Consider the following 23,163-nt stretch of genomic DNA (forward strand, 5'->3'; position numbering starts at 1 on the left):
AGGTCATGTGATTCAAATTATTTAGGAACACTCCTGAATGAAGAAACAAAACAGCCTGTACCGCTCTCTATCAAGCTTGTCCAACAGCCCACACTGTCAACTTTACCAACTATCAGCATGGCCTGGTCCAAATATCAGCTTTTTCTGGCTGGTTTGATGCTCACGACTGGCTCTATAAACACGCTGTCGGCAAAGTAAGTTACCATTTTTGCGATATTTCTATTCCATGTTTTGTGAAAGTATTTGTAATATAGGGTAATGCCATATAATTTGATCATCAGATCTGGTTCATGTAGGCCCAATGACAACTGTAAAACCATTTAGGCTATGTAAAGACACTGACGCATTACTAAATAGATCGCTGTACTGCTGAATAATTTGTATCGGACTAGTATGGGAATTGAACGAGTGTCAGAATTTTTAAGACTGGGAAAAGGTCAGCAGTTAGCCTGTCTGCTGTAGACTGACCACAAGTAAAGAGGGGATATAGTGGGCAAAAGGTTAGGAAGGAAACTTTCACGTGCAAATGGGTCTTGACATGTAAGAACCACAAGAACATTGTCAGTATGCTTCATCAGCAAATACTTTGTGCACTACAGACAGACTTCTCCTTCTCCAACCTCCCTCCGTTTGGCCTCCCTTTTGCCCTGTCAAGTGAAATGGGCAGTTGTACTTCTGCTACTTTTAATGTTAGGCTACACCGTTTTGACCCGTTGAAGCATATGAAATGAAACATTGTTGAAACTGGCCCTGTACTGTTGCTTAGTTGAATGAGGAAATGTGTTAAACAAAGGTTAGGTTTCACTCAGTCTGCCTCTCCCAAAGTTAGCTACCTGAAGCCAAACTACTTTACTACGCTCTACTGAGGGTAACTGATATTTAGCTTGGAATTTCCATACAGATGGCTTCCAGTCCCTCTTATCTTTGCCTCCTTAATTACAACCTACAGCTTCATCAGCAAGGTTCATCAAGACTAATTACTCACCCAAGCCTGTTCTGGGGTTCAAACTAGTCAAATTAGCTGCAATATTGCTTTGTAAGCACATCACATGCTAGTCATGCTTGTGTTGATTTGTCCATAGAACAAGGGCACTCAGGTTGAGCAGATAAGCTACTCATTTACTTTTAGTCATTTAACAGATGCTCTTATCCAGAGCAACTTACAGTAAGTACATTACATTTATGCATTTAGCAGACGCTTTTATCCAAAGCGACTTCCAAGAGAGAGTTTTACAAAAGTACATTGGTCACTGATCATAGGGGGTCAGGTGGCTGAGCGGTTAGGGAATCGGGCTAGTAATCTGAAGGTCGCCAGTTCGATTCCCGGCCTTGCCAAATGACGTTGTGTCCTTGGGCAAGGCACTTCACCCTACTTGCCTCGGGGGAATGTCCCTGTACTTACTGTAAACTTACTGTACTTCTGCTAAATAACTAAATGTAAATGTAAATGTGATCATAACAACGAGATGGCCCCAAACATTGCGAGTAGCCAAACATGAAGCATACATTGTGAAACCAAATAAGTCCCAAAGGGAAGAGCATGTAGTTAGACAAATTACAATTAAACAGCAAGAACCTCAAAAGTGCAAGAGTGTACCTGTGGAAAAAGCAAGCAACAATAATGTATTTCACAGCGAGTACAATCATTTTAAGACAGTTACAACAAACCAACAAGTCATTGTGATCCTGGGGGAAACTAACATCCGGTCAGCCAATCATTTCTTTGTTACGGCTTTGAATTCTACTTTCAGTTTTTTATTGAATGTATTTCTTAACTTCTAGGAAATGTGGTATGTAGTGAGATTTTTCTCATAGCTTGCTAACTTCAAATGTGTCTTTTACAGATGGGCAGACATGTTTTCAGCAAAGGGCTGCAAAGACTCTGATGAGCACACCTTCTCCCACCCCTTTGTCCAGGTGTGGTTCTTTTCAGACTAGAGGAAACTTGAGAGAGAAATTTGACATTGAGAATTTGTCTTGACGGTCTTTTTCTTGTGTGTCTCTTATCCATTTGTCTGCCGTCCAGGCAGTAGGCATGTTCTTGGGAGAGCTCAGCTGTTTGGTGGTCTTCCACATTCTGCTGTGTCATGACCGCAGGGCTCCCGTTCCGAGGATGAACGCACGCCAGAGCTTTAACGCCCTCCTCTTCCTCCCTCCGGCCCTGTGCGACATGACTGCGACTTCCATCATGTATGTTGGTACGTAACACGTGTTAAATGTTTGTCTTCTCTTTGTCAGTAATGACAGTGGTGTAGTCTGGGATGTCTTAGTGGGCATAGGTCAATTTTCTAAGCTTTCTTCCCCCTTTCAGCACCCACCCATGTATCAATTCAAATTTTACATCGAGCATACAGGAACTCCTTGTGAAATCTGTGGCCGCATGCCAGTGTTGCCTATGTAGACTACCACTCGGTGAACCACATGTGATCCTATTAACTAAAGTGGAGAAAAAAATCTCAGCTCTTGCTGTCTGGCGTTTCCCTTTGGAATTATTTGACTGTGTAGGTTAAGCCATGGTATAGTTGCAACATCAAAGTCAAAATGAGGTGATGGAAGGTGTCTTTGGTACGGGGACAGTAGTTGTCAGTTTGAAGCAGGAGGGGATACAGTTCAGGGAGAGGTTAACTGTTCTCCTAGCGTCAGCCATGGATGGGGACAGAATGGTGTTGTTCTTGTCCCAGACCCCCACCCCTCGGCTTGAGGCAACGGCCCAGGTGGATGTAGGTGGTATTGCATTTCCATTAGGTACCTGGCTTGTCCGGTCGTTTTTATTCTATCAACTCCAGTCAACATTTCCAAAACTATTTCCCCCAATAATTTTAGTTTGATTCTTGAACCTGGCTCATACTACTAGCTTTTTCATAGAACCATTTTTTTAACCCAATCCGAAATGGGGAAACTAGCATTCCATGTATTTGCTTACGTTAAGAAAAGTTGCCTGGAAATGTGGTTTACCTGAACTGAATTAGCACAGGGAGAAAGGGCTTGAAAATCTACAGTTGCCTGCCTTTGTTTTACAAATGGTTGCATACAAACATGACGGTTGTTTGTACAGTTTATTTCCGTTATTTTAAAGCAGATTTAACCATTTTGTATTATTATGTTCATGGAATGACAAACTTAATTATAGCCTAATATAATAAGTGAAATCGTTGCATGTTAAGGCGTCCATAATAGTTTGTTGACGTCTTTTGGAGACAAAGACAAAGATGAATAAATCATGTCTGATAACCACAATGTTGCTAGGTTATGTAACGTTATGCCAGTTAAACCCAAAATGATGGCATTAACAATAACTGTAAGCTTCTAACAGTAAAGCAACATTCATCATCATTATAATAGTAACATATTTATAGGTCTATTTAATAAGCTTGCATTGCAGAGCTAGAACAACAGCGGAGCCAGATATTCAAGTTTACAGTTTCTTTAATCCAACTCAATAGGCTACTTAAGCAGTCATACTAAAAACACGAAGCAAAAAGAACAGCGGTGAGTCTGAGTCGTATGTGAAATGTATGTTCCAGCTAGAATAGGCCTATATTTAGAAGAAAAAAACTAGTGAAAGGATTACTATACACAGTGGCAGTTCTAGCACATTTGGCACCCCGGGCGAGTTCTTCACTTACACCCCCTTCCCCCCCTCGGGACGAAGATTTCTTGTGCCGCCACCTACCCCGCCGGCCGTCCCATCACAGTAAACTGAACAAGTCGGACGAACACAATCGCAATACCTTTTTACGCCAGACACAAAATGCGGAAAAATCCGCCCCTCTCGGCGAAAAATGCCGCCCCTAACTTTGTGGCGCCCCGGGCGGCTGCCCGGTCAGCCTGTGCCTAAAACCGCCCCTGACTATACAGTACTAATAAAATTGATTTTCGTAAAGTTCATGATATAGCCTATCTGCTTCTTGATCGGACTTGTGCCCCATTCTGCAAATGCCTTAGCTCACACACTTGCAACTGTTGCAAAGTATGACGTGTACAGCTAGTTGCAAGCGTGCACGAGTCTCGGAGCCTAGGAAATAGGTGAGCCACTGTTCTGCGCAAGACCGGACGAGCCGGAACTGAAAAGATGGCACGGTCCATTTTGTGCTCACGCTTGCCTCACTGTGAGCAATTTTCATAGAAATAAATGGGGACGCCATCTTGGAAGACAAAAGTAGCTGTGTCTACTAATATACAATTTAAGTACCTGTTTGAGGTCTTGTCTGTAGGTTAGTAGAGGAATAGAGGTGTGATCTTCCTTCCTAAAGACAGGACGGGGGAGTGATTTGTTGCTGTCCTGTAGTTAAAGGGGTGATTGACTGGGTTTTTGGGGTATTTCACACTGTTCCTTACGGTGCGTTCACACTGCAGACTTTTTTACCGCTCAGCACCACCGGCCTTCCCACAGTGCACCACGCTCGGGGGCGTGTCAGACAGATTCATTCAGAGCTGTAGTTTTCTTAAATCACTGTTGTAGTTCGTATAATGTCATGGCAAATGTGTAGACCAATTACAACTTTTACACACATTAAGCAAAAATCCGACACGCATTCTAGATCTGACATGATCTTATCTACAGCACACAATAGGTTATCTTTTTCCACACTTTTTTTAGGCCGAGTGAAAGATTAAATGCCACCCGCACTCTATGGAACGGGTCTTGTTCCGGCTTGAAAAGAAGATGCATCAGACATAAACGTTGACATGTGTAACCTTTTATTAAATTACTCAATCTCTGCAAATCAATCGCTAGATTATGACTTGCCACGACACATTCTGCCAGCCAGCATATCAGCGTTGAATGTCAATCGTGTGCCGGGTGAGCTAGCTACAGTAGACTATGCAGCTAGCACAGAAGAAAGTTACGTAATGTGAAAAAACTGAATTAAAGTACAAAATACAACACACCAGGGACGCCGACAACCTCAGCAACCCTGCGCCAGGCATCCTTTTTTTTGTTTATGTCTCTGTAATCGAACATAGACATATCATACAATACTGGGTATGAAGACACATACGATGAGTTGCTCTTCCATCTTGAAATTGTCAAACCTAGAAATGTTTCCAATGCCCTACAGTTGCCCGATTGCCCGATTGGCCATCGCTGGCGTTTTCACGCTCCTCATTTACATAAAGTTGCGAAAAATTCAACTTTCGCCGCCCCGCTCGCCTTCCCACAATACCCTACGCGGGCGTCGACGCCCCGCTCGCCTTCCCACAATGCCCTACGCTGGCGTCAACGCCTGGTTTAATTGAAAATGAATTGGAAGCCGACGCCCCGCTCTGCCCGCCCCGCTGCAGTGTGAACGCACCGTTAAGGTCTCCAAAATAGGGAATGTAACATTGGTTGGTCTGAAAATGGCCTGGGTGCTGTTCTATAACCCCTGATAAAACGCTAGGTTTTCTCCTTTTATGGTATGCTCATGAATATATAGATGAGCTGCGCGCTGATTGGTTGGTTTACAACGAGTGAAGCTGCGGAGCAAAGAATTGGTGTTTATTCGGCATGAAAGTTGCACAGACAAGGAATTTACCATGGCAGGAGAGCCTACCGATGCAGCCATTTTCAGCGCCAACTAGAAAAGTTACAGCATAACATGAGGAGAGGGGAGATAAAAAGGCAACCCCCCGGGCCACTGCGTTCTGAATCCTCTGAAGAGGGCGGGTTGCACATGCTGGGAGACCAGCGAACAGCGAGTTGCAGTAGTCCAACTTGGAGAGGACCAGTGCTTGGACTAGCAGCTGGGTGGAGTGCTCAGACGGGTATCTCCTGATCTTACGGATGTTGTAGAGGGTGAATCTTCACGACCGGGAGACTGCAGCAATGTGGGCCGTGAGGGAGAACTCGTAATCCATGGTAACCCCAAGGTTCCTGGCAGCGGATGAAGGGGTCACCGTCGCAGATCCCAGGGTGGTTGACAGATCGTGGGAGATGGAGGGTTTAGCCGGGATGATGAGAAGTTCTGTTTTGGCGAGGTTCAGCTGGAGGTGGTGCTCGGTCATCCAAGCGGAGATGTCTGTGAGGCAGGCCTCAATCTTAGCTGAGATCCCCAGATCAGTCGGGGGGAACGACGGGTACAGCTGCGTGTCGTCAGCGTAGCAGTGGTAGGAGAAGCAATGGGAGGTGATGATTGGTCCAAGTGAGGAGGTGTACAGAGAGAAGAGGAAGGGTCAAAGGACGGAGCCCTGGGGGACACCAGTGGAGAGCTGGCGAGGGCCTGACAGGTTGCCTCCCCAGGAGACCTGGTAGGATCTTCCCGACAGGTAGGATGAGATCCACTGGAGTGCAGTGCCAGTGATGCCCATCTCAGAAAGTCTGGAGAGCAGGATCTGGTGGTTAACCGTATCAAACGTTGCAGAAAGGTCCAGCAGAATGATGATGGATGACCTGGAAGCCGCTCTGGCAGACTGGAGGGCAGTGGTGACTGAAATGAGGGAAGTCTCTGTGGAGTGGCCAGTCTTGAAGCCCGATTGGTTGGGGTCAAACAGATTGTTCTGAGAGAGAAAGTTTGACATTTGGTTAGATACAGCACGTTCAATTGTTTTTGAAAAGAAGGGTAACAATGATACCGGTCTGTAGTTCTGGAGGACGGCAGGGTTAAGGGGGAGTTTTGAGTAGAGGGGTAACTCTGGCCTGTTTGAAGGCAGAGGGAAAGGTGCCTGAGGTAAGAGAGGAGTTTAGGACATGGAGAAGAAAAGTTATGATGGAGGGGGAGATGGTTTGAAAGAGAGGGGAGGAGATAGGATCAAGGAGAGGTGGGGCGATGAGAGAGAATGAGGTCAGAGATCTCTGCCTCGAACAGGGGAGAGAAAGAGTTTAGACATTTAGTTGGGTCGGTCATGGAGGGTGAGAGGGTAGGAAAGGGGGTCTTAGAGAACCGACTGCCAATGTCGGCGACAAGTTTTTGCTCAAAGAAGAAAGATTAAGTCGTCTGCTGTCAGGGTGGAGGGAGGGGGTGGGGGAGGTGGGTTAAGAATGGTGGAGAAGGTAGAGAAAAGTTTGCGGGGGTTTGAAGCAGAGTTAATTTTGTTCAGAAAGTAGAGGGTTTTAGCAACAGTTATGTGAGAAGAGAAGGATTTAAGGAGGGAGTGATACTTATCAAGGTCCAGACCGTCTTTGGACTTGCGCCATCTCCTCTCGGCTGCCCGAAGGGTGGACCGTTCTTCAAGAATAACATCCGTAAGCCACGGGCAGGAGGGAGAAGATCGTGCAGGCCTGGTTGACAGGGGACAGAGAGAGTCAAGTGATGGAGTTAAAATTGTCAACAAAAAGTCGGTGGCAGTGTTAGTGGGGTGGGACGAGAACTCGTCAATGGGAGGGAGGATGTTACAATAGAGGAGAAATGGGAGGGAGATAGGGAGCGGAGGTTGCGCCAGAAAGTTACAAGGGGAAGGGAGGTAAGAGGGTTTGGAGGGAGAGAGTCAGAGAATTGGATAAAGTACTGATCAGAAATGTGCAGTGGGACATTTCTGAGTACAGTGTGGGAACAGGCAAAAACCTCAGCACATAAGCCCAACAACATTTACAAAAGCACGTGACTTGCAACGGGGAGTGGGGGGGGTAGACGAGCAGCATTTGGACTTGCAGCCATGGTAGGCGTTGGACACAGACCCGCCAGCCACCCTGGGGAAACAAGCAGGCGAAGGCGTTGGATGGGGGCGGGGGGGTGGTGATATCTCTAGTAGGTGAAAGTTAATGTGTGAGTAGGTCTGGGTTGGCGCTCTCGACCTAGGCCACAATCAGTCCGATTCTCCCTATGCAGATTGTGTAGGCAAGGAGACATCCTTGGTCATGACCCGGGCAGAGACCAAACCACAGATGTCGGTGGGGGGGGGAAGGGAAGAGCAAGATAGTCTCGCTTCAGCGCTCTCCAGGGGAGTTGTTTCCCAGCAACGGCCTTGGGCAAGGCCTGTGCTGGTTACGGGGGCGAGAGTAGATAAGATTGGGGTAGTTGTATTGACGAGTAGCCGCGACTCAATTTTCACGTCCACCCTTCAGGAAGGTCTCCATCTCCGCCATCTTCCTTTGCAGAGCCGCAAACTTACCCCTGTTGTAATCCATACTGCGTTGTAAGTTCACAGTCTGAGGCCACGTTTACACATAGCCGGGTATTTACAAAAACGAATATTTCTGCCCCTCCGTTTTCTAAAATAACGTTGTACACACACGTACGTTTTCAAAAATGTTTCTGTTTACATGAACCCGTATATACGCCCCGGAGCGCCATCATAACTATGCCAAACCTGTAGGCGGCAGTGTAATGTGAAGGATAAATCCATGCAAACCAATCACAATTTTCAAAATCAACAACTACGAATAACACGACCGACTTCCTTTACCTTTCAGGCACGAGGTTCATTTGTTTGAATGATCCACAAATGCGATGCACAAATGTATTTTGTGATTCAGAAATGTAACGCAATTCACAAATAAATGACCCCATTATGCTAGTTGTGTTCGACTTCATGAACCACCGGCGGTGCCGACAGCCGGCTGCGTTGAAGCTGAGAAAGCCATTGGCCGCTTCAAGTCAGCCGGGCTGCAGGCGACGCCGGCGCTGCATGAAGTCAAACGCACGTGTTACTATAAACAGGACGCTCTCATGACGTGATGCTTTTTTAGTCCCATACTGTGAGGTTTGAGAACCTAAAACTCTGTTTAACCTAGTGCACACGCAAACACAAAAACAGAGTTTTCAGAAATCTCCACTTTGGCCGGAGTTTTTAGAAATGATCGTTTTCCGTGATAAAACCTCCGTTTTCGTGTAAATGAAAGGCCAAACCGCATGAAAATATATGCGTTTTTCTTCCGTGTAAACGGGGCCTGAGCTCCAACAGCTATGCCCACCGCATCAATCAGGTCGGGCAGCCTAACGGGGCGTCTGATGGCCGCAGCCGTTTCCTTGATTTTCCGATATACAAAGCCAGCGCCTATTCCAATCAGCAGAAAGCCTACAATCATGGTTCCGAATATGAATATGTCTACAACGTCCTCCACGGAAAGTGCCGCTAGACACACGACACGCCAATTCGCCCACGCATCCATCGTGTAGCCATCTGCAAACGTCCCGTCAGGATAGTTGGGTTCCCCCGAACCCGAGCTTCTCTTTAAGAAGATGGTGTCAATTGCATTGAGAGACCAGCTAATTAATTCCATGCTTCCAGTTTTGGAGAGTGATGATGAGAGAGTATCTTGAGACGGACAAGACAAGACAGAGCCAAGCAGGGAAGGTCAGGGAGGGGAGGAGAGAAAAATGCGACCGCCTTTGTCGAGAGCTAAAGAAGAAGTTATTCCTGCCAGTCAGTCTATGTCTTGATTGCGGTTGTTTTCTGGTGTAAATAGTCTGTGTCTTGCTTTGTGTTCTTGTGCTTTTACATTTTTATCCTCTCTGATTCCCTATGTACAAATTCCCTGCTTGTTTTTCTTCTGTGTGTTGTACTGCTGTAGTTGTGTGCCGTAATGCTTTTAACCAGATTTGTATTCCATAGCCCCCTTCCCCTTAGCCTGGTCCTAACCAGACATTTGTACAGAGGGTCTGGCATCACTCCATTGACAAGCGTTAACTTCCTTGAAGGCGGGTACTCTGTTGAAGTTTAAAACTATTGGATCTGCCCAGAGCCTGCCCAGGGCCTGATCTGCCTTAACCAATCGCTAGCAGGATAGTTGGGTTCCCCCGAACCCGAGCTTCTCTTTAAGAAGATGGTGTCAATTGCATTGAGAGACCAGCTAATTAATTCCATGCTTCTAGTTTTGGAGAGTGATGATGAGAGAGTATCTTGAGACGGACAAGACAAGACAGAGCCAAGCAGGGAAGGTCAGGGAGGGGAGGAGAGAAAAATGCGACCGCCTTTGTCGAGAGCTAAAGAAGAAGCCATTCCTGCCAGTCAGTCTATGTCTTGATTGCGGTTGTTTTCTGGTGTAAATAGTCTGTGTCTTGCTTTGTGTTCTTGTGCTTTTACATTTTTATCCTCTCTGATTCCCTATGTAGAAATTCCCTGCTTGTTTTTCTTCTGTGTGTTGTACTGCTGTAGTTGTGTGCCGTAATGCTTTTAACCAGATTTGTATTCCATAGCCCCCTTCCCCTTAGCCTGGTCCTAACCAGACATTTGTACAGAGGGTCTGGCATCACTCCATTGACAAGCGTTAACTTCCTTGAAGGCGGGTACGCTGTTGAAGTTTAAAACTATTGGATCTGCCCAGAGCCTGCCCAGGGCCTGATCTGCCTTAACCAATCGCTAGCATTCGCCTTAGCCAACTCCTTCACCACTACTGTAACAGAGCTAGCTGCCGTAGCTGGAAAATCAAACTTTTCCCGAACCCCGTGGGGAGGAGGGCCACAACATCATGGCCACCAACAAAACTCAGTAAGGAATGTTCTTGCACAGGCTTTAACTTGTGGATATTCGGCAGCGTTGCCACTAGGGGTGTCACGATACCAAAAATTCAGTAGTCGGTGCCAATACCATTAAAATAACACGATTCTCGATGCCAATTTCGATACCATGTTAAAAAAAAAGAGGATTGTCTAAGATTCCATGTAGGCTACTTGAACCATGAACTTCTTTAAAATATTTGAAAAATAGCAAAATGTCCTACAAAGACATACAAAACATGTGCAATATAGCATAGCACAACATAATAAAGTGCAATTAAGCCATTCAGCTAACAAGATGAACATGACATGAGTTTACCTTCTAAGCTATGGGCTAACGTTAAAACTACAGCTAACCTAAACTATGTACATAAGCCATTGTAACACACGTGCCCACCATCTCAAACATCATGTAACGTGTATTTTAGTATGACAGATTAAACAAACAGAAAAAGAGCATTCTTTGGATGTATTCAGAATTTTGCCGCGACTTCAACGAACATTGATTTATTTTGTATGATGCCAGATGTTGGCATCGGTGCTGCGCCTCTTCTGGAACAGAATCAGAACTTGCCTTGAATTCTTTAAACAAATCCAGATGACGATCTTTCAGGTGCTTTGCTAAATTGGAAGTATTCCCCCTTGGTCTGAAGACTGCGGTAGCATTTTTTGCATAATGGCTTCTGCGGATTAATTATAACGCCACGGTCATCTGCCTCAAACGCAAACTACTTTTTTTGCTTTCTTGTCAACAAGTCGAAGCGGGGCGATCGCTAAAGCAGCAGTTGTTATCTTGTTTTTCTTAATGTAAACGTCGACTGGAACACTCCTGAAGGCGCAGCACCGATGCTAACATCTGGCATCGGCGCTCACGGTACTTACGGTGCTTCAAAAAAATGGGCATCGTCAGTGTTTTGTTATTTTAGCATCGGAAGGTACCGTAAGTATCGGTTCTCGTGACATCCCTAGTTGCCACAACCGCAGAATAGCTTCAGTCGCATCTTTCTCCGCCGCCATTAATGAACTACAACTCAAACTAGTGCACGACTTTAGCGTCATCGTTCTCAGCCATTCCCTCTGTTCGCTGATTGGACCTACAAAAAATGTGTTTCTGAAAATCAAACTCCCAGACCTAGTATAGAAGCAAAATCCAAATTGAGCGGAAGTACGTAGGAGGGCAGAGCAAGGCTACCTTCCCCTCTCCCTCAAAAAGCTTTAGCTTTTTGCCAGGCCATCTTTGGAAATAAGAATTATTTTTCTTAAATGATTCTGCCTGGTTAAATAAAGGTTAAATAAAAAAAATTAAAAAGAGTATAATGTTGAAGATAATCAGATTTTTCCCAACTATGCCACAGATTGTGACACGGTAGTATAGAAATGTCTAGATTTGTGATCATTGGAAATAGTATGTTAGTTGCTATTACACTCTCTGTCCTAAACCTGCCTGTGACCCCCTTGTATCCCCAGCCCTCAACATGACGAGCGCCTCCAGCTTCCAGATGCTGCGTGGGGCCGTGATCATCTTCACAGGCCTGCTGTCCGTGGCTTTCCTGGGGCGTCGCTTAGTGGTCAGCCAGTGGTTGGGCATCCTGATCACCATCCTGGGACTCGTGGTGGTGGGCCTGGCCGACTTCTTCAGCGGCCACAGGGACGAAACCCACAAACTCAGCGACATCCTCACAGGTACACTTTGAGGAGAAGGGGTGGTATTGGTTTGATCAGATGGGAGCTGAAAAACCAGCATTAAAATTCATGGAAATGTGTGAGGAAATATCTATATTTTGTAGTAGGATCGTGTTGAATAAAGTCTATTTTAAAGGTAGTGAACACCATATATGAAATCATCTGTTTTTAGTCATGTTGTTTGGCGTCGTCATTTTGGTTTTGCGTCCAACTTCTCTGAAACATGCCTTATTTGCCCCATCCTTATTGTTTACCATCAGAGTTTTCTGTAGCAAAGATTTACAGCTAAGAACCATGCCCAACGTGTCTGACTTTTCTGCAATCTCAAAGTGAGCAAAAAATATGCTTTATCTTTGCTTAACCTTCTGACTTCCAGGTGACCTTCTGATTATCATGGCTCAGGTCATTGCCGCAGTGCAAATGGTCCTGGAGGAGAAGTTTGTCTACAAGCACGACGTTCACCCTCTGCGGGCAGTGGGAACTGAAGGTACTACAAAACACTCCTTATACACAATGAAACAACAGATATCTGCTTAGAGTTGGTCAGGAGGGGCAAATTAGTCACAATAAATTATAAACGGTCAATACTGTAGGTCTACTTCAAAAGACATACGCTGCCAAGACCACTGGAAAACATAAGGCTCACCAAGTGGCAATCAGTCAACTTTAGTGTTTTGCCATTGAGGACTTTCAAGTGCAGTAAACTGAATTGTATTACTACCACGACTACATTGACTAAACAACTAAACAAACAACACAAAACTGAACAATTGTGCCTTAACTGAGCTTTTATTAAAATGTATTGCAGAGTGAAAAATACACTTTTAAAGCCAAATGGCTAGTGAATGTTCAAACTTTATCAGCCACTGAGTGACACAAATCTAACAGCTACTTGCTATAGAGCTTCTAATCGCAGTTAGTAACTAAAAAGCAACCAATGTCATAATGCATATTGCTTTTTTCAGAGCTACTGTGAAGTCTATTAAAACTTGAACCAGCTTGTTGTTGTTGGCACATGTTTTGTTTTGGCATGTTGGCAAGATAGATGGGAGTCGTTAGATGGGAGAAATCATTTCTGGTATTTGGTGTCCAAGCCGCGAAGCGGCGAAGCCACCTTAAGGGTTTCTACGTATTCTTCTTCTTATTATTAATCATCTTCCTCTCCCATTGGAGTCTATGGCAGAATCAGAATGGGATTTATTCGCCATGAAAGTTTGCACAGACAAGGGATTTACTTTGGCAGGAAGGTGCATACAATAAACATATATGAACCTAAAATTTTAATATGTGTACTATCTATACTAAGGGTACATAAACTAACAGTACTAAATGGAATTAGAATTAAATAAAATGTACATTAAAATAAAATATAAGTTACCACTTAAAATATAAAAATACAAATGTGCAAGATACAATTGTGTTATGTGTTTTAAGTAGTCATTAGAGTCAGTGTGGACCCTTGGCCTTGTTGAAGAGGCCAACAGCGGAAGGGGAAAAAATAGTTTTTGTGGCGTGAGGTATTAGTCCTGATGGACCGCAGCCTTCTGCTGGAGGGGGTTGACTGAAACAGGGAGTGTCCAGGGTGGGAGGAGTTGGCCAAAATCTTCCTCGCTCGCCTCAGGGTCCTCGAGGTGTGCAGGTCCTCGAGGGAAGGCAGATTGCAGCCAATCACCTTCTCAGCAGTGCGGATGATACGCAGCAGCCTGCTCTTGTCCTTGGCAGTGGCAGCAGCGTACCAGACGGTGATAGAGGAGGTGAGGATGGACTCAATGATGGCTGAGTAGAAGTGCACCATCATCGTCTTTGGCAGGTTGAATTTCTTCAGCTGCCGAAGGAAGTACATCCTCTGTTGTGCTTTCTTGATGAGGGAGCCGATGTTCAGTTCCCACTTAAGGTCCTAGGAGAGGATAGTGCCCAGGAAGCGGAAGGACTCCACAGTGTTGACTGGAGAGTCACTCAGGGTGATGGGGGTGAGTGGGGCTGTGTTCTTCCTGAAGTCCACAACCATCTTCACTGTCTTAAGAGCATTGAGCTCTAGGTTGTTCTGGCTGCACCAGGTCATCAGGTTGGCCGCTTCCCACCTATAATCAGACTCGTCTCCACCAGAGATGAGCCCAATAAGGGTGGTGTTGTCCGCAAACTTCAGCAGTTTGACGACGGATGACTGGAGGTGCAGCTGTTGGTGTACAGGGAGAAGAGCAGAGGAGAAAGAACGCAGCCCTGAGGTGATCCGGTCCTGATGGACCGGGAGTCAGAGACTTGTATTCCCAGCTTAACGCACTGCTTCCTGTCAGACAGAAAGTCTGTGATCCACCTGCAGGTGGAGTCAGGCACGTACAGCCGTGAGAGCATGTCCTGAAGCAGGGCTGGGATGATGGTATTGAAGGCAGAGCTGAAGTCCACAAACAGGATCCTGGCATAGGATGCTGGGGAGTCCAGGTGCTATAGAGTGAAGTGGAGGGCCATGTTAACTGCATCGTCCACAGACCTGTTGGCTCTGTAGGCAAACTGCAGGGGGTCCAGTAGAGGGTCTGTGATGGATTTAAGGTGTGCCAGCACCAGGCGCTCGAAAGACTTCAGTACCACAGAGGTCAGGGCGACGGGTCGGTAGTCATTATGTCCAGTTGGCCTGGGCTTTTTGGGCACAGGGATGATGGTGGAGGACTTGAGACAGGCTGGCACATGGCATGTCTCCAGGGAGGTGTTAAAGATGTAAGTGAACACCGGAGACAGCTGGTCAGCACAGTTCTTGAGGGTGGCAGGGGAGACAGCGTCTGGCCCAGCTGCTTTGCGTGGGTTCTGCCTCTTGAAAAGTCTGTTAACTTCACTCTCCTGAATGAAGAGTGTCGTCAATGAGTTGGTGAGGAGCGGGGGGGAGGGAAGGGATAGTTCAGGGCAGTCCAATTGTCTTTCAAAACAACAGTAGAACTCGTTCAGATCGTTGGCCAGACGAGAGTCGTTAGTGGAGTGGGGGGCTCTGGGCTTGTAGTTGGTGATCTGCCTGAGCCCTCTCCAGACAGAAACATTAGCAGAGAACTGGCGCTTCAGCCTCTCTGAGTACAGTCGTTTAGCCTCTCTCACTGCCTTGCTAAACCTGTTCTTCGACTCCTTGAATCTGTCCTTGTCCCCACTCCTAAACGCTGCCTCTTTGTCCTGCCTCAGCCTTCTGAGTTTAGCTGTAAACCAGGGTTTGTCGTTGTTGTAGCTCACCCTAGTGCGTGTTAGTATACAGCCATCCTCACAGAAGCTGATGTATGGTGTCACAGCCTCCGTGAGCTCATCCAGACTATTGGAGGCAGTCATGAACATATCCCAGTCAGTAGAGTCCAAGCACGCCTGCAGATCCCCCATAGCCTCACTGTCCACTGTTTCGATGTCCTCACTGCAGGCTTACAGCGCTTTAGCTTCTGCCTGTATGCAGGAATCAGGTGGACCATGGCGTGGTCTGAGTGACCCAGTGCTGCTCGGGGAACCCCATGGTATGCTTTACTGATAGTAGAGAAGCAGTGATCCAAAGTGTTCCCTTCTCTGGTGGGGCATTTGATGAGTTGTCTGTATTTGGGGAGTTCTTGAGTTAGATTGCCTTTGTTAAAGTCGCCTAGCACAATATAATTCAATTTATAATTGATTTTCAAAACCGTTTGTCCGGTACAGCCAATCAAAATTGGCAACAAAGCAACCAAACAGGAAGTATGGTCATATCTCAGCAACTCCTTGAAAAATCACACCAAACTTGGTAGGTTGACTCTGAACCCTCTTCTGAGGATGTCCAATCAATTTGTTGTCATGTAATCACTGGGCGTGGCCGCAGGAAGCAAAAATGTGCTTTGGCCAATAACTGTTGATTTGTTTGCCTTTATTAAGTGATTCCTTTGTCTTATGATATCTTGGTACATCCCGTGTGTGACTCATAATTTGTAATAATAGCCGAATTGATGCGGCCGCCATTTTGAACTAATTGAAAAACTTTTTTCCTCCCCTCCTACACATGTTGTCCAATCTTCACCAAATTTGGCAGAGATTATCTTAAGAACAAGCCTCACAAAACCTATCAATTATTGGGGTGTTCTTGCCTTCGGCGAGCACAAACCATTGTTATCTCACATATTTATTAATATTATTATTACTATTCTTTTTGCCCCCCTAAAACTTTGTCAATATTTGGACTATATAGACAACCTAAGTGTCAAACGTTTCGTCTTGGTAGCGATTGAGTTGCTTGTATTTGGATTTACGTTCCGTTGCACAGTTTAGGAGGTTACAACGTTTTTGTGCGGACAAAGTGCCTTTTGTCGACGAAGGGTAATCTGTGCTAGCTACGTCACTACGTCAACACACGTTAGCAACGACTCATGGATACAACGTGATAGACATTTTAGCTCGCAAATTGGAGCTTGGATTACGAGTGAAAAATACCACCCCCAAAAAATCACTACCATTTGGCTTTGTAGAGAAAGCGATTTCGAGTGGAACTGCAATCTCGCATTTTTTATTTAGGTCGTGACAGTCTTTCAAATTTGAGCAAGTGCAGGTCGCCCGTGAGACCGCCTATAGCAACGATGCATGGATACAACGTGATAGACTTTCTAGCTCGCAAATTGGAGCTTGGATTACGAGTGAAAAATACCACTCCCAAAAAATCACAACAATTTGGCTTTATAGAGAAAGCGATTTCGAGTGGAACTGCAATCTCGTACACTTGCACTTAGAGATTCATGTTGTGTAATTGTACTTGCTTAACTACATGCTCTTATGGTTTCTTCCCTTTAGCACTTATTTTTGGGTTGTTCGCCATGTGTACTTCTTGTTTTTGGCTTCCTGCAATGCTTTGGGGCTATCTTGTTGTTATTATCAGTGACCTATGCACTTTGTAAAGCTCTCTCTTGGAAGTCGCTTTGGATAACATTTACATTACATGTAAATGTAAATGTTATCCCCTACAAAAGAAACATTCTAATTTTCTGCGCTTTCAAACAATCAGGGGAGTGTGGATAGCAACGGCAGCTAGCTTGCCTCTAGCAAACTGCTTTTGAATTAGCCATGTCATTGCTTGCTTTAAAATAACATTATTATATTTACGTTGATACATTAAGATGCTTTTATGAATCAATATGTCCTACCACTTGAGAAACACTGTCCTACACATAATTAGACAAATGCAATATTAGACGTCCCATAGCCTACAACCTCATAACCAGGTGCAACAGGTGTCTCAAGAGGATTAAGGAGTTGAAGAAGCAGATGCTGTGTCTTCCTCTTGTTGGACAACCAACAAGTTGTTTATATCTGAATACAATTTACTGTTACCTACTGAGCGATACCATCTGAGTGATACATGTAATTTTTACAAAATTAATATCAAGGGAACACAATGGTCAGAACTGCAGTCATACACTTAAATGCTTTTTAAAATATTTAAACACCAGGAGACTATGGGTAGCTGGGGCAGCCGCAAGCACACCCTCACAATTTCCCCAGAAATTGTACCCTCTCTAGTTGTTTTTGATTTTCCAAACCTTTTGCCCGCTACAGGCATTCAAAATGTGCCGTTAAGCCAGCAAACAGGAAGTTGGGTCGTATCTCAGCAAATCTTTGATGTATTCACACCAAACTTGCTGTGTGTACTCGTTACCCTCTTCTGAGGATGTCTAAAATGTTTTCTGGGTCATTTGACTGCTTGGGCACCTCATTGCTGCTTGCAGCCATAGTTGGATTTGGTCAGATTTGGTATCCCATTGTTAAGTCTGCAGCATGGATTTTTCTATACAGTGTGACAATTTGTGAAAAAAATGTAATAAAATCAATGGTTTAATTGAAAAAATGCCCATGTTTATTTTACATAAAGCTCAAAAAACTATATTGCGCTAATATAATGGCCAAAAAAAGTATATCTTGCATCATATCAGAATCAGAAGGGATTTTTATTTGCCATGAATGTTTGCACAAACAAGGAATTTACTTTGGCAGGGAGGTGCATACATTAAACATATAGGAATTCATAAGTCTAACTAATACTAAGGGGGGTCTAGCTAATACTAAGGGGAATAAAAAATTAAATATAAAATATAAACCCCATAAGTCCTAGGGCTAAGCCCTGAATGGGCTAAGCCCCGAATCTTTACAACGTCTGGCCTGATTGACACTCGGATCGTTAAGCAGTCTCAAAAAAAAATTAAATGTAAAAAATACGATCCCTTTCTGTAATCATGATACCCCCCAGAAAGGTTCACTGCACCCCCACAGTCAAAGCAAGCTGCAGCCGGCCCTGTTTAGTATACTAAAAAAGTGGGCCAGTCTTGGGCCTGAAACTTCCGGGCTGAAAAGTGGCCCCACCCCGGTCTATATCAATCTGGCAAGGATTCATCCTGATCGAATAAAAGGTTTTTCTTTACTTACTCCCGGGTGGTGCTACTGCCATCTAATCAAGATAAACCGTTCAAGTCTTTGTATAGTACGGTGCTGGGTTAGACTGGTATGTGAACATCTATGTGAATTATTGGCCCTTAATTTCGAAATAATTTATCTTTTGAAAAGTGCTTGAAATGTATCTTTACAAAAGAGTGGCAACCCTGGATAAAGTTTGCACACATCGTTGGTCATGTAGGTAGCATATAGCTCTGTTTTCCCTTTCAGACTATGAAATAGTACCATAGCAATTTCTCCTGATATGTCAAAAGATCACTGAATTACAGCTGTTTAAACTTTGGCCGAATGTAACAATGCATGCCACGGGAGAAACGGCTTCTTTTTTTTTATACAGTAACTGACCACACCAATTCTCAGCACTGAGAATAGCTCAATGGGCTGAGATGGTGTTATCCAAAGTGCAAGGTCTCAGGTTTGAATACAGCCACAGCCTTTGGACTTGTCATGATATTGATTATTTGTTTAGTTAAACAGGATGACATCATTCTGAAATACCATGTGCAATTTCATCAGAAATCGGAAAGGGTTTTAATCGCCATGAAAGTTTGCACAGGGGAATGTCCCTGTACTTAATGTAAGTCACTCTGGATAAGAGCGTCTGCTAAATGACTAAATGTAACGTATATACCGAACTAGCTATTTGGACTAGTAACAAGAGTCTAACAACTTAGCACATCCAAAGCCGACATAATTGTTGAAAGCGTGCTGTCTCTCAAATCGAAAACTAGGCTGCTGTTCAAAATAAAATGCAGATGGTTAGACCTACAGTAGCACGGCATGCGCAGACATAGCCTAAAACTTTATTCCCGAAACATAAAAATCCTATGCCTAGCCTATAGGGTGGTGAAAACTGCCCAGCGCATCACTGCTTCCTCACTCCCCACTATTGAGGCTGTCCAGCACAAAAGATGTCGGCGGCGGGCACGCAGCATTGTCAAGGACAACTCTCACCCCAGCCACAGACTGTTTGCCCTCCTCCCCCCTGGGAGGCGCTACAGGGCCCTCAGTTCCCGGACCAGCAGGTTCAGGAAAAGATTCTTCCCTGCGGCTGTCACCCTGATGAACTCTGCACCACGGTGATGGCCCCTCTTGTTACCCCTTCACACACCCTCCTCCAGTGACTGTACTTAACCCCTACACCCTGGCCTGGACGGCCATGCACCTTCTTCCAGCCACTGAACATTTGCACTCAGCCCCTGAACATTTGCACTCAGACACTGAAAATGTGCACTACTTTTAACTAACTGTACATCCACTTTTATATATTTAGTCCCTAGTATTCACGGTACCTATCTCTTCATTTGCACTCAGGCTTATATTGCTTTCTTTGCACTTCTGGTTGATGCTAAACTGCCCTTTGTTGTCGTACTTGTACTGGCAAATAAATCTGTGGTATGGAAGCATTTTCCAAAGTATCCATTCATTCATTCAAGTACCGGGTGACTCAAAACATGTTGAATGCACTCTCTGCCAACAACGGTTTATATTCCATAGTTCGACGTCAAATATGATGTAGCCTACCTTTTGAAAACCGTAAATTGGCCATTGGATCATTATTTTATGTACCAAGACAATAAAGTTGAATCTTAATATGCTACACACTGTAAAACAATGAGTGTGCATTCAACAGGTTTTGAGTCACCCGGTACTTTGATAAAATGCTTCCATACCACAGATTGATTTGCCATTTTGTCGAAAGGATTAATAACACCAATTATAGACAAAGTATGGTAGAGTTTAGGCTAACAGCTACAATTATGCTCATGTGCCATGTGCAAAAAAACAAAACGCAGATTAGAGAAAGGGAAAATAGTAACACCTGCAGTTCGACTTAAAAAAATCTTAGTCAACCAAGAGCATATTGACCAAACACTCGAGTAGTTGATTGAGTGGGGACAGCCCTACACCTCACATTTGTGGCATATCAAGATGCTGATTAGACAGCATGATTATTGCACATGTTTGCCTTAGGCAGGCCACAATAAAAGGCCACTCTAAAATGTGCAGTTTTACTGATTGGGGGGGTCCAGGGGGAGTCCAAAAACCAGTGCAATAATCATGCTGCCTAATCTGCATCTTGATATGCCACAACTGTGAGGTGGATGGATTTTCTTGCAAAGGAGAAGTGCTCACTAACACAGATTTAAACAGATTTGTGAACAATATTTCAGAGAAATAGGCCTTTTGTGTACATAGAAAAACCATTTTGCCCTCAGAATTGCCTTAATTCTTCATGGCATACTTTCAACAAGGTCTTGGAAACATTCCTCAGAGATTTTGGTAGGAGATGATAGCATCATGTCAATATGCTATCAGTTGCTGCAGATTTGTCGGCTGCACATCCATTATGCGTATCTCCTGTTCCACCACATCCCAAAGGTGCTCTATTGGTTTGAGATCTGGTGAGAGTACAGTGAACTCTGTCATGTTCAACAAACAAGTTTGAGATATTTTGAGCTTTGTGACATGGTGCATTATCCTCCTGGAAGTAGCCATCAGAATATGGGTACACTGTGGTCATAAAGGGGTGGAGATGGTCAGCAACAATACTCAGGTAGGCTGTTGCGTTTAAACAATGCTCAATTGGTACTAAGGGGCCCAAAATGTGCCAAGTAAATATCCCTCACACCATAACACCACCACCCTGAACCGTTTATACAAGGCAGGATGTATCCATGCTTTCATGTTGTTTATGACAAATTCTTACCCTACCATCTGAATGTCGTAGGTGAAATCGATGTGGTCTTCTGCTGCTGTAGCCCATCTGCTTCAAGGTTCGACATGTTGTGCGTTCAGAGATGGTATTCTGCATACATTGGATGTAACAAGTGGTTATTTGAGTTACTGTTGCCTTTCTATAATCTTAAACCAGTCTGCCCATTCTCCTCTGATCTGACATCAACAAGGCATTTTTGTCCACACCAACTGCCGCTCACTGGATATTTTCTCTTTTTCGGACCTTTCTCTGTAAACCTTAGAGATGGTTGTGTGTGAAAATCCCAGTAGATCAGCAGTTTCTGAAATACTCAACCAACAACCATGCCACGTTCAAAGTCACTTAAATCCGCATTCTGATGCTTGGTTTGAACTTCAGCAAGATGTCTTGACCACGTCTACATGCCTAAATGCATTGAGTTGCTGCCATGTGATTGGCTGATCAGCTATTTGTGTTAAGCAATTGAAGAGGCGTACCTAATAAAGTGGCCGGTGAGTGTATATATATATCCCAGTGTAATAAAAAAAAAATTGCAATCTGTGACTGCACCTTAATTATTTTCTTTCTCTGCAGGCTTCTTTGGGTTCATCATCCTCTCGCTGCTTCTCATCCCTATGTTTTTCATCCCCGTGGGCGGCTTCAGCAACAACCCTCGTCACGTTCTGGAGGACGCTCTGGACGCGTTCTGTCAGATCGGCCACCAGCCCCTCATCATCCTGGCGTTGCTGGGCAACACCATCAGCATCGCCTTTTTCAACTTTGCAGGCATCAGTGTCACCAAGGAGATAAGCGCCACCACCCGGATGGTGCTGGACAGCCTGCGCACCGTGGTGATCTGGGCGGCCAGCCTGATGCTGGGCTGGGAGAGCTTCCATGGCCTGCAGGTGCTGGGCTTTATCATCCTGCTAGTGGGAGCAGCGCTGTACAATGGCCTCCATCGCCCCCTGGTGGCCAGGATCCCATGCTGTGCTGGGATGATGCTGGAGGAGGAGGGGGGGAACCCGGCAGAGAGGGAGAGGCTGCTGGCTGATGGGAGGGTGCAGGCTGATGAGCAGAGCTAACAGTGGAATGGCTGACCAAATCACTAGCCTTGGCCATGCCTGTCACTACACCAATCCTGAGTAGATTGACTGTATGCATTTGTGGTAAATCTCTGTAGGCCTGAGGTCACCTTGTTGGTGAATGCAATGTTATTGTATGGTCAGTAGGACCATTTTATCTATACAGACATTATGAATTCAGCCAAACATTGATTACTACACAATTGTACATTTTATTGGTTTAAGGCATTTTAATTAGATTTTAAAACTGAGAATAGCCTAGAAGAAGAAAGGAAAAAATTATTTGTTTAAGTTACAGGTTTTTCAATGTTGTCTTCTTTCAGGGGGCAAATTCATATTCATATAAATTGAGTTTATGGGCAGTTAAATTGTGTGAACCTGACCTCTGACCTTCCTTATCAAATTACTGAAATGTGTACTGTAGTATATGGCTAGGTCACTACTGTCAACTGCCACAACTGACCGTTTTTGACATTTAGTAATGTTTTAGATATATTTGTTCTTTTTGGACTAACCCTAACCCACAATAATGACAATTATGTTTGTTGAACATATGTTTCTTGACATTATTTGGTTTTAACTGACTGTGCAACTCTTAAATCATTGATGAAACAGGTTTGCTGAATAGCTAACCAATTAAAAGGGAGTTATTTTAATTAATATGACTGGATGGAATGAACTAGTCAAAAATGCAGATGGTGAGGGTTTTCAAATAAATGAATTATTATTGCCTTTTTTGTTATGACTTGAGTGCTATGTAGTGCTTATCCCATTTTGAACTAGCTCATCTGAAAATGGCCATCATTATATTGTTTTTAGCAACAACTGACTAATTCACTAATGTAGACATCTTCCATGTGTGATCATAGCCGCGGGAACATATTTTATCAGTGTGGTGCTGGCGGGGGCTTAATGTTGC

The 23,163-nt window shown here is 44.5% G+C and overlaps 1 protein-coding gene across 1 annotated transcript; it reads left to right on the forward strand.

Moving 5' to 3' along the window:
* On the forward strand, positions 1-22,900 carry slc35f6 (solute carrier family 35 member F6). Its single transcript, XM_047021922.1, has 6 exons — positions 1-194; positions 1,845-1,917; positions 2,027-2,198; positions 11,826-12,041; positions 12,418-12,528; positions 21,757-22,900. Exons 1-6 carry the CDS (start codon positions 118-120, stop codon positions 22,242-22,244), a joined length of 1,137 nt encoding a protein of 378 aa, XP_046877878.1. The 5' UTR covers positions 1-117; the 3' UTR covers positions 22,245-22,900.
* The last annotated feature ends 263 nt before the right edge of the window (positions 22,901-23,163 follow it).

Source organism: Hypomesus transpacificus, chromosome 6, assembly GCF_021917145.1.
Source record: "Hypomesus transpacificus isolate Combined female chromosome 6, fHypTra1, whole genome shotgun sequence".
Lineage (NCBI taxonomy): Eukaryota > Metazoa > Chordata > Actinopteri > Osmeriformes > Osmeridae > Hypomesus > Hypomesus transpacificus.